Below are 13,642 nucleotides of genomic sequence, written 5' to 3' on the forward strand. Positions count from 1 at the left end.
AATTCATAAAGTACAACATTCAGAACAAATGACATTAATTTAGTGTTAGTGAGTTCAGCTTGATGCATTTTTCTATGAGATATAGTGACTTAAAGCGTGGTCGACCAAATGGTTGAGTAGTACCTTAAAAGTGCCATATGTAAGAATGTGGCCAAAAACAGTTACTACATTCAAATACAAAATACCGAGGTCTTTTAGGTGTCGTTTTTATGATGTAACTGGCAACCGTGATTGCTCGGCAGCTGAGACTCTACTGACTGCAATGATTGGTAGACGGCGGTAGGTGGCGCCACATGCTAAAACATGATTTCAAAACATAAACATGATTTGCAGTCTGCAAAATATTTTTTTTAAGCCAAATATTTTGTCTGTACTATTGTTGTTGGTTAGTTCAGTTTGTTATATGAACATTATTCCTGAGTCTCTGTGACATATTAGGAGGAATTTATGGCCAGTTGCTTTAGATTTATTACATAATGCACCTTTAAAGGGTTAAAGGCATTTTAAAGGTGAATGATCTATTATTCGACAACAACAACACAGTGAATAACCTCGTGTAAACTCTTGTTCTCTTGTGTTTTCTTGTTTATGGCTCAGGCAGAACAGTTTCTGATCAGTATCATGTTCATACAGGCCCAAACTCTTTATCTTAACTTTATGACCCTCCAGCTCCCTCGCTCATCAGTACAGTTTTTTTTTTTTTTTAATCTCCTCTCTGTTGATTGAACAGGCCTGTTCAGACACTTGCAGGAATGTTTTATTGCCCCATCGTGTATCCTTCCCAGCTCTCACGTCCAAAACACTGAAATCGACTGTTTCGCGGATACAAGAAATCCAGTTTGCATTCCAGCTCTTTATCTGAGCAGAGCCTACAGAGCTGAGAAGACGTTTAAGGAGCTGCACGGGTTTCTTCTCTGCAGAGGAAGAAGGAGTCATGGAAGGAGCACTGGCTGTTCAAGCGGTGATGATGGTGGTGGTTGCAGCAGCATTTTGTGGAGCTGTGCCCGCCACTTCACCCAGCCAAGAAGAGCTCGCTAAAGCCCAGGTAAACATTTGTTGGTGTGATTGGACCATGGGGTTTCTCTTTTTCTTCAATAAGCTGCATATGCAGGAGATATGAATGCACTGTGCATGTATAGTTCCAGCTTTATAGCAGTTAATATTGTCCGAAAGGGGAAAGTGAACTTGAATAAAAATGACAGTACAATCCTCAAGCATTCTGGGTGGATTTGATGCCACTCAGGGTCGACGGTAGTAAAGATGGGTGTGGTTTTGCACTGCAGGTACCACAGTTGTGAGCGTCAAAACGTATTACAAATAGCAGCTGGAGCTCTTTAATGATCTACTGGTGCTACACATACATTTGAGTCAGTCAGCAGGAGGAACGTGGGGCTTCATTTACTTACGCAGTTTGTGAACAGGCAAGGCAGGCAACTGCTTGGGGGTATAGGGTTAGCTGATAGGGGGTACCCCGACACTCAGAGCCGGAGGGCTGTTTTTACTGAAATGTGCCGTGACCAGCCGCCTCCCCGTTAAAAAACAATGGGCGATTTGCAATGACATCTCAGTAGGAAACCTCCCTAAAGGGGCCTCACCTCACGTTAACCTGTGTGAAGTTATCGTTCTGCAAGTTGTTTTTTTAAGCTATTTACAGTATTTTATTGTTCTTTACATTTATATTCTCACATTCTTTTTAATGACAAGGTTTTTCCATGTTATTTCATTCATTTAAGAAATATATATGTATTTTGAACTCATACATTTTTCGTTGGTAACATAATAGTGATGAACACTGGTTGGAAGGGCCCCCTGGGAATTTTTGCTTAGGGCCCCTACAGACCCTAGCATCGCCTCTGCTGTTATTACACAGCAAAACAAAACACTATACTGTGGGGCCAGTAGATGGTAGTGTTAATGCATGTACAATATGTCCAATAGCACTCTTGTCTTTGTAGCAAGAAGACCATGGGTTTGAGACCCGGTTGGAACAAGGGCCTTTCTGCATCGAGTTTGCATGTTCTCCCCGTGTGTGGGGGTTTTCTCCGGGTTCTCCGTCTTCTTCCCACGGTCCAAAAACATGCAATAAGGGGATTGGATAAATTGGACACTCTTAATTGACCGTAGTGTGAGTTGATGGTTCTTTGTCTCTATGTGTCCCTAGCGATCTGTCCAGGATGTACCCCGCCTAATGCCCTATCAGCTGAGATTGGCTCTTATTCTTATTTTTTTTATCTTATCTATCAGGGATATCTGTCTCAGTTTTTCTCTGAAGTGGGTGTCTCTGCACCCAAAACCGTGCGCCGCAGCTCGCTCGACTCCTTTGACGACACTCTGAGAAAAATGCAGGCGTTTTTTGGCCTGGACGTGACAGGGCGCTTGGACCCCGGCACGATGAAAGTGATGTCTCGGCCCCGCTGCGGTTTCACAGACGTGGCTCGCTACAGCCACTTTGCCGGTGGACCGAAGTGGGAAAAGTCTGTGGTCACATACAGGTATTGCAAAAGCTACACGTCCCAGCATGCACCTCACCCAAACACAACAAAACTCCTGTTGAAAGCCTTTTCACTCTCACACCACATGTAGGATAGTTAACTACACACCAGACTTGAGTCGAGACGACGTGGATTCCGCCATAGACAAGGCTCTGAAAATCTACAGCGATGTCATTCCTCTGACTTTCAACAAAATTACCAGCGGCACCGCTGACATTATGATCTCTTTCAAGGCTGGAGGTAATGAACACATTCTGCATCATTCAGTGTCTTTGATTCAAGTGCTTGATCAAGAGGTTGCTTCTCACCAGACCACGGAGACTTTTCTGCATTTGATGGGGTGAGTGGAGTGCTGGCCCATGCATTCTCCCCTGGGGCAGGCCACGGAGGTGACACCCACTTTGACGAAGATGAAACCTGGACTCTTACCTCAGCAGGTGGTGAATTAAACTGTTATTTGGATTTAAATGTGACAGCCTTGTATCCACAGTAACCTGATCAGTGTGCATACGCAGGTACCAATCTGTTCTTGGTGGCAGCCCATGAGTTCGGCCACGCAATGGGAATGGCCCACTCTCAGGTGGAGACGGCCCTGATGTATCCCGTATACGCATATGAGAACACAGATGGTTACAAGCTGCCAGATGACGACAAACAGGGAGTGCAAGCTATCTATGGTGATTAATAAACTACGGGTTCATTATGTAACATGGATACTTTTTTTGTGTGAAAGCACCTGACACTCACCTGTATTCAAAGGAATCCGACCCACGGTACCACCACCTGAACCAGAGACAACTCTACAGCCGACTAAAAGACCTGAACCAAAACCAGAACCAGAACCTGAACCTGAACCAGATCCTGAACCTACACCAGATCCCGAACCAGCACCGGACAGGTGCAGCAGGGACCTGGTTTTTGATGCCGCAACCTCCATTGGGAGAGGTCTTTACTTCTTCAAAAATGGGTGAGACATTAATTGTTGAGCAATTTGGAGATTTGAGAGCATATATTTTCATACTACTATCAGTATCAGGTATGAATGTTTTGTATCTAATAACTCTTTGATGGACCGGTGTGTGTGTGTGTGTGCGTGTGTGTGTGTGTGTGTGTGTGCGTTGGATTTAGTTACCACTTTTTTTTATGTATATCAGACTTTATGGTGTTTTTTTGCAAATGTTCAAAATGTTCAAAGCCTATGCACAGTATATGCAACAGCAGTATTTTGTATTTATATAAAGTGTGGGTGAACTTAAACTGTATGGATATGCAGTGGTTCCTGTAGGCTTTGTGTGTCTGTGGTGCCCCCCACAGGAGGGGGCTACATGTCCATTATGCTTGGGGCCCCCAAATTCCTTCAAACGGCCCTGCATGTCTGGCATGGATCTTGTGTCTTGCCAAAACATTTAACGTATCAGCACAGTGAATTAAAGAATTAATGAATGAATGCCGACTGTGATCTTTTATCAGATATTTCTGGAAGAAGAGCAGCTCCTGGGACGGCATCATAATGAAGCGAATTCAGTCTGTCTGGCCTGAAATCGGACACGTTGATGCTGCTTATGAGTATAAGGCAAAGGATACTGTTGTTGTTTTTGAAGGTAATTATTACTAAGTAAAGACATGCTACCAGTTATATAAATATAAACTATCCTGACCATGCCTTTTCACACAGGGGACCATTACTGGAAGATCAGAGGAAACGCCGTCCTTGCTGGTTATCCCAAACCTCTCAGAGACTTTGGCTTACCTCCATATGTCAAAAAGATAGATGCTGCTGTTCATGAGCCATTTACAAGCAGAACCTTCTTCTTTGTGAAAAGGAAAATGTGGCGGTATGTAAAAAAAGCATATGTAAAAAACAATACATGATGACATATATTGATGAACCCCACTTCATTCACCTTACCCACAGCTACAATGAAAGGAGGGAAAGGATGAGTTTTGGGTACCCAAGATACATAAAGGTAGAGGTGCCCGGGATCACCCGTGTGGATGCTGTTTTTGAGAACGAAGGTTAGTACCACTTAAGCTTTACTGTCCTTCTGCCACAGCCTTGTGTTCCTGTGCAGTACTGACGCAAAACCCCTCTTTTCTCAGGTTACCTGTACTTTTCACACGGATCCACACAGATCGAGTACGACTACAAGCGAAGACGAACCATCCGCACTCTGTCAAACTACGACTGGATGGATTGCGAATAAAAGAAACAGCTTGTTTCGCCGTGCTGTCACCTTGAGACACGCACGTACAAAAACACTATATGCAACAAAGCAATGGCCTGTACCATTAACTCCTCACGAGTTATTGTAGCATCAAAGAAGTAATCTGCAGCACACAATTATAATTAAGATGTGTAATGCTTTAAGTGCTTTTTTGGTTACTTTTTATCAATAAACATGACTCAATAATCACACAAAATATTTTTCTATCATGACTGAGTACACAATGTAAATTAAGATGCACTGCAGCTAGTGGTATGTTCTTATTTAATTATATGTGTTGCCACTGGATAAACTGTAAGAAAAATTTTTATGAGATCGGGCACTTAAAAATCTTAAAATCTGTGGAATTATTATAATTTATTTCTCACTTTAGCAGAAAACAATGCCAGACTGTTGTTAGGGTGAAACAAGGCCCTGATTTTTATTTAAATTATTACAGTCTATGCATAGTGGATATATATAGGATTTCAGGTTCATGTGGCCTGTCAAGTTATAAGGGTGTTATTTCTGTATTTATTTGGTAAGAGATAAATAAAACACATTTGTATTGTGAATATTTACCAGTCCATATCAACACAGACACTTTTATTTTGAAAGTGTGTAAATAATAATATCTATCATATTTTACTACTTTTTCAAATATTTTTATTGCAATATCATGAATATTATGAGTTCATGTTGCCCAGCCCGAATGAATCAGTTTTTCTCCAAAAAATACTTTTTATCCCTTGATTGATGCCTTCTTGGTGGTAAAACTACAACAACCATGATGCACCGGTCACATCTGACGTCAGCGGCGTCCCCTCACACCCCCTCACAGTGATTGGCTGGAATGTTTATCCCTCCGCTGCTGTGTTGTGTGCGTATGGTACGTGCGTGTCTGAAGGTGAAATAGGACCGAGTGTGTGTGAGGCTGTAGTCCAAAATGTCATCCAGTGGACTTTTAACAATGCGCACTCAAATCTGTAAACGTCTGGTAAGTGTGAGTTTAGAAGACAAGCTCCTTTTCCGCTCTGTTTATGTGTTGTTTTCCACAGTTATGCTAGCTGTGGCTGAGAGCAGCTAACGTTAGCGCAGCTGCTACAAGTATTGTGTGTCTGTGTCATTGACAAATTCTAATTTAAGAGCCTGAAAACAACTCACTAAGTAACGCAGGTGATGTAGTGAAGCTGTTACTGTGTTAGTACTCTGTGCAACAGCAATGTCGTATTTCTAAACGACACAATTAAGAAACTAACAAAGCTTGTTGTTTTAGCATGTTAACATCTGCAAACTGTCCCCACTGTCTCTCCTTATTATTAGAATTACTGTATTAATATATTACCTATGCTAAGAACTTTCAAGGTCATCTCCGTGTTTTTTGCAGTCAGACAAAGGAATCCATAAAATTGACATTCACTGCTTCATAAAATCCTACTTCATAAAATCTTCCTAATAAAAAGATGGGGCGTGCACCTTAATTAGAGTAGACCTGGGTACCACATGAGCTTCAAGTCTGGCCAGTAGGGGTCAGTCAGGTAAAAATGCTATAATCAATTTCCTCGGTTTTAAATGCATTCAGTTAAAGGAAAGGCCCACAGGTTGCACAGTCAAACGCTGAATGGAAAGAATGTACCAGATATAGCCACTCTCTCATTCATGGGATAGATTAATCATGTCTTTTCATCCTGATATTCCAGGCTCTCAAGTACCTTTCAAGAGCTTACAGTACTCGGCCCTTGCTCAATGTGAGTATATTTAAAACAACAGTTTCATGCTTGGATTGGACATTTGAATCCAGTTTTCCTGACTCAAATTCACACATAATACATATGGTTTCAGGAAGTTGTCATCGTCAGCGCTGTCCGCACTCCCATGGGCTCCTTCAAAGGCACCCTGGCAGCAGTACCAGCCACCAAACTGGGCTCCATCGCCATCAAAGGAGCCATAGATAAAGCAGGTATGTCCATTCATGTACTCACTCATTCAGTAGTGGCTCAGTGCGCATTAACCAGATTTAAACCTGGCATACGCTGCACAGAGAGTCTGCCAGCAGCAAAGAATGATGAACGACACTCATCACTACATACTGACTATGTATTTTTTGTCGCCTCTGTGTAGGCATTGCTCCCGAGGACGTGAAGGAAGTCTACATGGGCAACGTACTTCAGGCAGGAGAAGGACAGGCCCCCACCAGACAAGCTCTGCTTGCTGCAGGTTTGTGTGTGTGTTTATACGTGTGTCTGCAGTGCCACTGTGTTGTTTTGATGTCCACAAAACGGCTGCACTCTGGAATGCCATCTCTCTCTATAACTATAATGCTGACTGCTCGCAGCTAGATGGTGCTGTTTTTTCTCACCTGAAAGATTTAAAAAGGTCATGCATGCATATTAAAGACTAGTCTTTATTGTCAAGGTGACACAGGCAAGGTGTACCTGCACCACCTTGGTGAGGCCTCTTCCAGGCTTTTGTTATTGTACCCAGCATTTGAAATGGAACACTTCTGTCACAGTAGTAGTAGTAGTAATAATACATTAATGAATAATGGGTAGACTTTTGTGTTGCCTGTTCTGTAAGGTGCTCAATATTTTGGAAAAAGTTATAAAGCATATAGACTACATATACATTGAACAACAGATAAAAGAGACTGGAAAAATACTCTTATTTTTTTTTACACTGAACTAGTATAGTTATGTTTTAATTTGTCTTTGTAAATTCAATAATAATTTGTCCGTGTTTTGTTCAGGCTTGACCCAGGGCACTCCAGCAACAACCATCAACAAAGTCTGTGCTTCTGGGATGAAGTCCATCATGATGGCAGCCCAGAGTCTAATGTGTGGACATCAGGTATATAAAATAAAATAAAAAAAGCTATAAAGTAAATTCTTATCACATGCCGCATTATGGACAGGATAATTTAGGATTTTATTGCAGACTTTGCCTTTGTGGGATACACGGATGAATCAGAGCAGCTTTGTGAGATGTACCTACTGACAATAGATTGGGATAGCCCTAACCATGTAAGTTTATGGTTTCGCACTCTGGTCTAATGAGTTTGACTCTGTGAAATCAATGAGAGCCGCATGAACTGGAGTACTACAATTTAAATGGCAAAGAACCACCAAACAATAGGTGGAACATTTCTAATTGAAAGTCTTCTGACGGATATTGCAATTCTCTATTTGATTTGGATGGGGAAACAAAAATCTAACTTTTGTCTAATGTGATGGAGCATTACCACAACAAAATCAAAATAACCACTATGTATACTCTAATGTGGTTGAGAACATAAATATAGGAATTGTCTCCAACAGCATTTTGTATTTGCAGTCCAGAGACATGCAGATTGAGATTAGGTAAATTTCAAACTATGATTATGGGTGTGAATTATGTCAGTTTAAGTTGTGGGTTTTCTCTGTAGGTCTGACCCCAGCTTCCCTTGTTAAGGCTTAGACATGTCACACTTATTTCGACTTGGGAGTCTTTACAGTTCAACTTCATTTGCTTAATTTTTATTTTTTTTCATTTCTAGGACGTGATGGTGGCAGGAGGAATGGAGAGCATGTCGAACGTGCCCTATGTGATGGCCAGAGAAACGCCAGCCTACGGAGGAGTGAGGATAGAAGACCTCATCGTCAAAGATGGACTCACTGACGTCTACAACAAATTCCACATGGTATCTGCCCAACTTTATTTCTAAATGAGAGCAGATTTACAGAATCATAGTCGAGAGAATTTACTTCTCCATTACAAACTGTTTTTTTTTTTTTTTTTTTAAATGCCTGAAAGAGTGTTTCCATCTTGCTGCATGTGCACTGCATTTCTGATGATGATTAACAATAATACACAATAACATAGGCATAAGTTGAGTTAACTAACCGTATATATATATTGATATATGACACGTTTGCTTTTACAATGTTCTCTTTAACAGGGGAACTGCGCAGAAAACACAGCCAAAAACTCCAACATCACCAGGGAGGAACAAGATGCCTACGCCATCGGCTCCTACAGCCGCAGCAAAGCGGCGTTTGAATCGGGAGTGCTCGCCAAAGAAATTGTACCAGTCAGCATTCCCCAGAGAGGTAAAAGACATTTCTCTTCTAAAATAATATGGTTAATTACACAGAAGTGATTTTTTTTTTTTTATTAATTTTTTTTAATAGGTAAGCCTGATGTGGTCGTCTCTGAGGATGAGGAGTGGAGGAGGGTTGACTTCAGCAAAGTCCCCAAACTGAAGGCAGTGTTCCAGAAAGAAAACGGTAAATAAGTAGCTTTTGTTTACCTTAAATCAGTCACTAAATAGCTTCTTTTTTTTATTGGTGGTTGCTGGATCTTTGAAAACAGGAAAGCTCATTTCAGACCCAGTTTATACTGAAATTTTACCTCTAACCCAACTTTTAGTAATGAAATGTAAACACAACAGTTCACAGACTGTATACTTTCCACACTGAAAGGTGTGTAAGCAAACATTTTCAATAATAATTTGTATTTCTATTTTGTACTTATGACAGCTGAATTACACCAGTGTGGGATAAATAAAATCTAATCCTTGTTCATACAAACCTTGCATGTGTTTCATTGCACTATTTTCCTTCTGACTTGCTGCGTGTTGACTCGTTTTTTAGGCACAGTGACGGCAGCCAACGCCAGCACGTTGAACGACGGAGCTGCTGCTCTCGTTTTGATGACGGCAGACGCTGCAAAGAGGCTTAATGTCACTCCGCTGGCAAGGATTGTTTGTGAGTTAAAAATTGAAAGATGGGAATGTATTAGATTTTGGTGGTCTGCCTTTCGATGTGTTAATTTAGCTCAAACATTCACTACAATAGAAATTGGTGAGGTTTTGGTGATCAAATGTCAAGGTCACTGTGACCTCACAACACACTTTAATGGTGATAAGTTTATTACTATGGCTACTACTTTTATTAATTACTTTGAAAACCTTCATTATGTATTTATTTACATGCATTTTGCACAGTTGTGATATTGTTTTAACCACATTATGTTCATGTTTTGTCCATGCAGCCTTTGCAGATGCTGCAGTTGCACCCATTGATTTCCCAATCGCTCCTGCATACGCTGTACCTAAGGTAGGTCCGGTAATAATAATCGGGTGCTTTTGTGTGAGCTCTCAACTCCACTGTGTCCCCATGTTTGCAGCTGTAATACTAACTCCTTGTGTGTGTGTGAATGTGTGTCAGGTGCTGGATGCAGCCGGGCTGAAGAAGGAAGACATCGCCATGTGGGAGATCAACGAGGCGTTCAGCGTGGTCGTGCTGGCCAACATCAAAATGCTGGACATTGACCCAGCAAAAGTGAATGTCAACGGCGGAGCCGTGTCCCTGGGACATCCAATCGGGTAAGGAGTAGAGACTGGCGCAGACCAACTGTTTGTTATTTATGAATCAGGGATTTGAGATGGAATGAAGGGAGAAGAAGCTTCCACTGCTCCAACACACCTGATTAAAGCGGCTCATTATCAAACTCTGCAGAATCTGACCCCAAACGACCCATTTATATGAATCAGGTGTGTTGGAGCAGACAAAATGATCAGCTGTAACTAATGAAGCAAATCAGACAAATGACCCAGAAAGTGTATCTCTTTCCAGGGAGAAATTGACCTGAAATCAAAGCAAGCCCATAACATCATGAGCATCTTGTCACTTAACATTGCCTAGCTAAAGGTGCAGTGTGTAACATATAGGAGGATTGTCAGAAATTGAATATACTACCCATAAGCACCCTACCGTTCAAAAGTTTTGGGTCACCTATACAGGTTTTGTGTTTTCCATTAAAATTCACACTTTTTTTCATCAAGAGAGTTGCAAAATGAATAGAAAATATAGTCAAGACATTGACAAGATTAGAAATAATGATTTTGCTATTCCAAATAATAATTTTGCCTTTTCGTCAAAGAACCAGCAAAACTGTTTTCAGCTGTGCTAACATCATTGCACGAGGGTTTTCAAGGGTTTTCTAATCATCCAATAGACTTCTAACGTGATTAGCAAACACTATGTACCAAACACTATGTACCATGCACTATGCACCGATTAATCGGCCAGTGATCAGAATCGGCCAATTTTCACGTGATCGGTCGAAATCGGTGACCGGCCGATCAGTCAGAATATTCCGATTTTAATAAGCCGTTCAAATGCACCCACATCGCGCAGCATCAGCAACACGTGCACGCGGCTACACGCACATGTAGTAGAATGTAGGGCTGGGCGGTATACCGGTTCACACTGAATACCGTTTTTTTCCGTTGTGATATGAATTTCTAATATACGGCCATACCGGTGTATTTGATTACACAACATCCGCGCACCCGCATCGCTGTGGCGGTGCTGGGCCGCTGTTGTCTGCTTCGCGAGTGAGCGCTCTGCATGTAAACGTTTCATTAATGTTTATATATTTGTTTCATTCACTGAACGAAGCCTGTCATATTTAAGACAAGAGTCAGGACCTTAAATCACTTGCACAAAACTTTTGATCAGCACTCAGCATTTGTTTGTTTGTCATTTAAACCTGTGCGCGCAGAGAGCGCGAGGCGTTGTTGGCACGGGGCGGAAGAGAGAGAGAGACACACACACACAGAGAGAGAGAGAGAGAGAGAGAGAGGTCATTTATTTATTTGTGTGTAGGTACTATGTTGTGAAATATGTTTAAACTTAAATAAACTACACATACAGGTAGTGATTAGTTTTTGTATTTTTAGTTGGATATTGGATGTGAACAACATGGTTCCATAACACTGCACTTTTAAGATGTGTGTGAATATTCCACAGCATTATTTAGTTCTATTTTATAGTGGTAATCTGTTCAAAAAGTCACACTTTAAGTTATTATGTTCCATGGTAGCATGTTCAAATGTATCATGACAATTGTTTTTGTATTTTTATTTATACTTCTATTTCATAGTGATTTGTTTTGTATTTTTAGTTGGATATTGGATGTGAACTGATTGTATTTCTATGTTAAAATGTTCTATTAAAGAGAAAAGATGCAAAAATATATATCTTTCTGTATGCTGAAAAGTGGTTTAAAAAATTGAAATCGGAATCGGCTAAAATCGGTATCGGCAGGTCAAACTTCTTGAAAAATCGGGAATCGGCCCCAAAAATGGCAATCGGGCAATCAGTGCATCCCTAATTAGAACACTGGAAATGGGCCTCCTATACACCTATGTACATATTCAATAAAAAAACAGACTTTGCAGCTTGGATTTCTGATTCATATAATGTTATATTCATTGAAAAAAAAGTGCTTTTCCTTCAAAAATAAGGACATTTCTAAGTGACCCCAAACTTTAGTGTATCGGTAATGTATGTAACCACATAGCCACTACAAACTGGGTCAGGAGTTTCCCTGTTGATCTAACCAGGGAATGTATATGGCAATTGACAAAAAGCCTAAATTTTGTGCAGGTGCACCTCAATGAAAGTGAAAATGTTAAGTAACGTTATTGGGGTGAATCAGCTGCAGCACTTCCAGTTGTTTTGTTTAAGTTCTTTTTTTTTCTTTTTTTCTTTCTTTGTTTTATTTTTTAATGATCTACCAATCATATTTTCCCTCGTGGGAGTGTAAAGTGTTATGACGACAATGATGGTCACAAAGTTGCACTTTGCACTTTGTAGTGAGTGGCAGCCTTTTAAGGAACTCAATGTGATCATAAAGACGGTATCAAGTCATCAAAATGTGGATTTTTAAAAATTAATTATGCTTTTGTCTTTTTTTTGTCAGGATGTCCGGGGCGAGGATTGTTGTTCACATGGTGCACAATCTGAGCGCGGGCCAGTACGGTCTCGCAGGCATCTGCAACGGTGGCGGTGGAGCTTCATCTATCATCATCCAGAAATTGTAGGAAACTTGAGAGACATATTCTGTCCCTGTTTGTCTCTTTCTGTAGTGTTTGTTGATCTTGGAGTTCCAACCGCTAAGACGCATGTAAGCTCCCTTTTTACTACTAAAATTTGTTATAGCAAACACCTGTGGCCTTTATCAAACATGACTCCAAAATTAAACGCTCCTTTTGTTTGTCAACACGACTTATTGAAAAAGATTTATTAATATTTAAATCTGTACTTGAAATGGCTCAATAAATACTGTTATTTTCTTGAAAGTACTATTGTTTTATTGGTCCTTATTGATCCTTATTTCCTCTATGATTCTGACTGAAAACCGGTGGATAACGTAGGTTTTGCTTCTTCTGCAACACAGTCATATTGAACTGGAACTGTAATTACCAAATTGGCCTCTAGATGCTGCTGTTTCCCTTGTTATATTATGTGTGCTCCATGTCGTAGTGGACAAAACTCAACATGATGGAGTAAGTTTTTGTGGTGTTGGCCTGCAACTAATGACTCTTCTCATTATTGGTAAGTTTTGTGATTCTATTCTTCATGTGTGCATTTGTTGTATGTCAAAAAAAATGTCAGATATGATAACGATGCAAACTATCATAGGTAGACCATGGCCAAGAGGAAAGGAATCTGGCTTGGAACTGGAAGATTGCTGGTTCAATCCTGAGCAATGACCAAGTTCTTGTGCACAGGTAAGTGCTGTCCACTGCTCCTGCACCAGCCCATATACAGACACACTGTAAATGATTATATTCTAAATAAATGAAAAACCAGATTTAAACATTTAAGACATTTAAATGATCAGGAAAGAGACCTTTTGTTTTTCAACTTAATTGGGTCATAATATTCAGAGAGGGTATTCGCCACAGGAAATGCTGTCATATAGAGTTTTTAATTACCTAATGTAACAGTGGAAAAATTGAGCAAAAGTGACCTAACTTACTTTAACATGCAGACTACTATACTAGAAAAACAGCACACATTAGTGACCCCAGTTGCCCCCACCTCGCTTGAAAGCGACCAGCAATGCAAATTGATAATCCGTAACTACGTTCAGAACATTCCTGTTATCATGTTAAAA

The 13,642-nt window shown here is 40.6% G+C and overlaps 2 protein-coding genes across 2 annotated transcripts; both read left to right on the forward strand.

Moving 5' to 3' along the window:
• Positions 1 to 915: 915 nt before the first annotated feature.
• On the forward strand, positions 916 to 4,823 carry mmp30 (matrix metallopeptidase 30). The gene is made up of 10 exons (XM_083885839.1): positions 916 to 1,045; positions 2,245 to 2,492; positions 2,584 to 2,732; positions 2,804 to 2,929; positions 3,008 to 3,169; positions 3,252 to 3,459; positions 3,963 to 4,093; positions 4,168 to 4,327; positions 4,408 to 4,508; positions 4,593 to 4,823. The coding sequence occupies exons 1-10, from the start codon at positions 935 to 937 to the stop codon at positions 4,694 to 4,696; spliced, it is 1,500 nt and encodes a 499-aa protein (XP_083741965.1). The 5' UTR covers positions 916 to 934; the 3' UTR covers positions 4,697 to 4,823.
• A 734-nt stretch (positions 4,824 to 5,557) lies between these two features.
• acat1 (acetyl-CoA acetyltransferase 1) lies at positions 5,558 to 12,824 on the forward strand. The gene is made up of 12 exons (XM_083885790.1): positions 5,558 to 5,693; positions 6,397 to 6,444; positions 6,539 to 6,656; positions 6,818 to 6,913; positions 7,443 to 7,543; positions 8,229 to 8,372; positions 8,631 to 8,781; positions 8,863 to 8,958; positions 9,325 to 9,438; positions 9,725 to 9,789; positions 9,901 to 10,058; positions 12,443 to 12,824. The coding sequence occupies exons 1-12, from the start codon at positions 5,643 to 5,645 to the stop codon at positions 12,561 to 12,563; spliced, it is 1,263 nt and encodes a 420-aa protein (XP_083741916.1). The 5' UTR covers positions 5,558 to 5,642; the 3' UTR covers positions 12,564 to 12,824.
• The last annotated feature ends 818 nt before the right edge of the window (positions 12,825 to 13,642 follow it).

The sequence above is a fragment of the Microchirus variegatus genome, assembly GCF_963457635.1.
Source record: "Microchirus variegatus genome assembly, chromosome: 2".
Classification (NCBI taxonomy): domain Eukaryota; kingdom Metazoa; phylum Chordata; class Actinopteri; order Pleuronectiformes; family Soleidae; genus Microchirus; species Microchirus variegatus.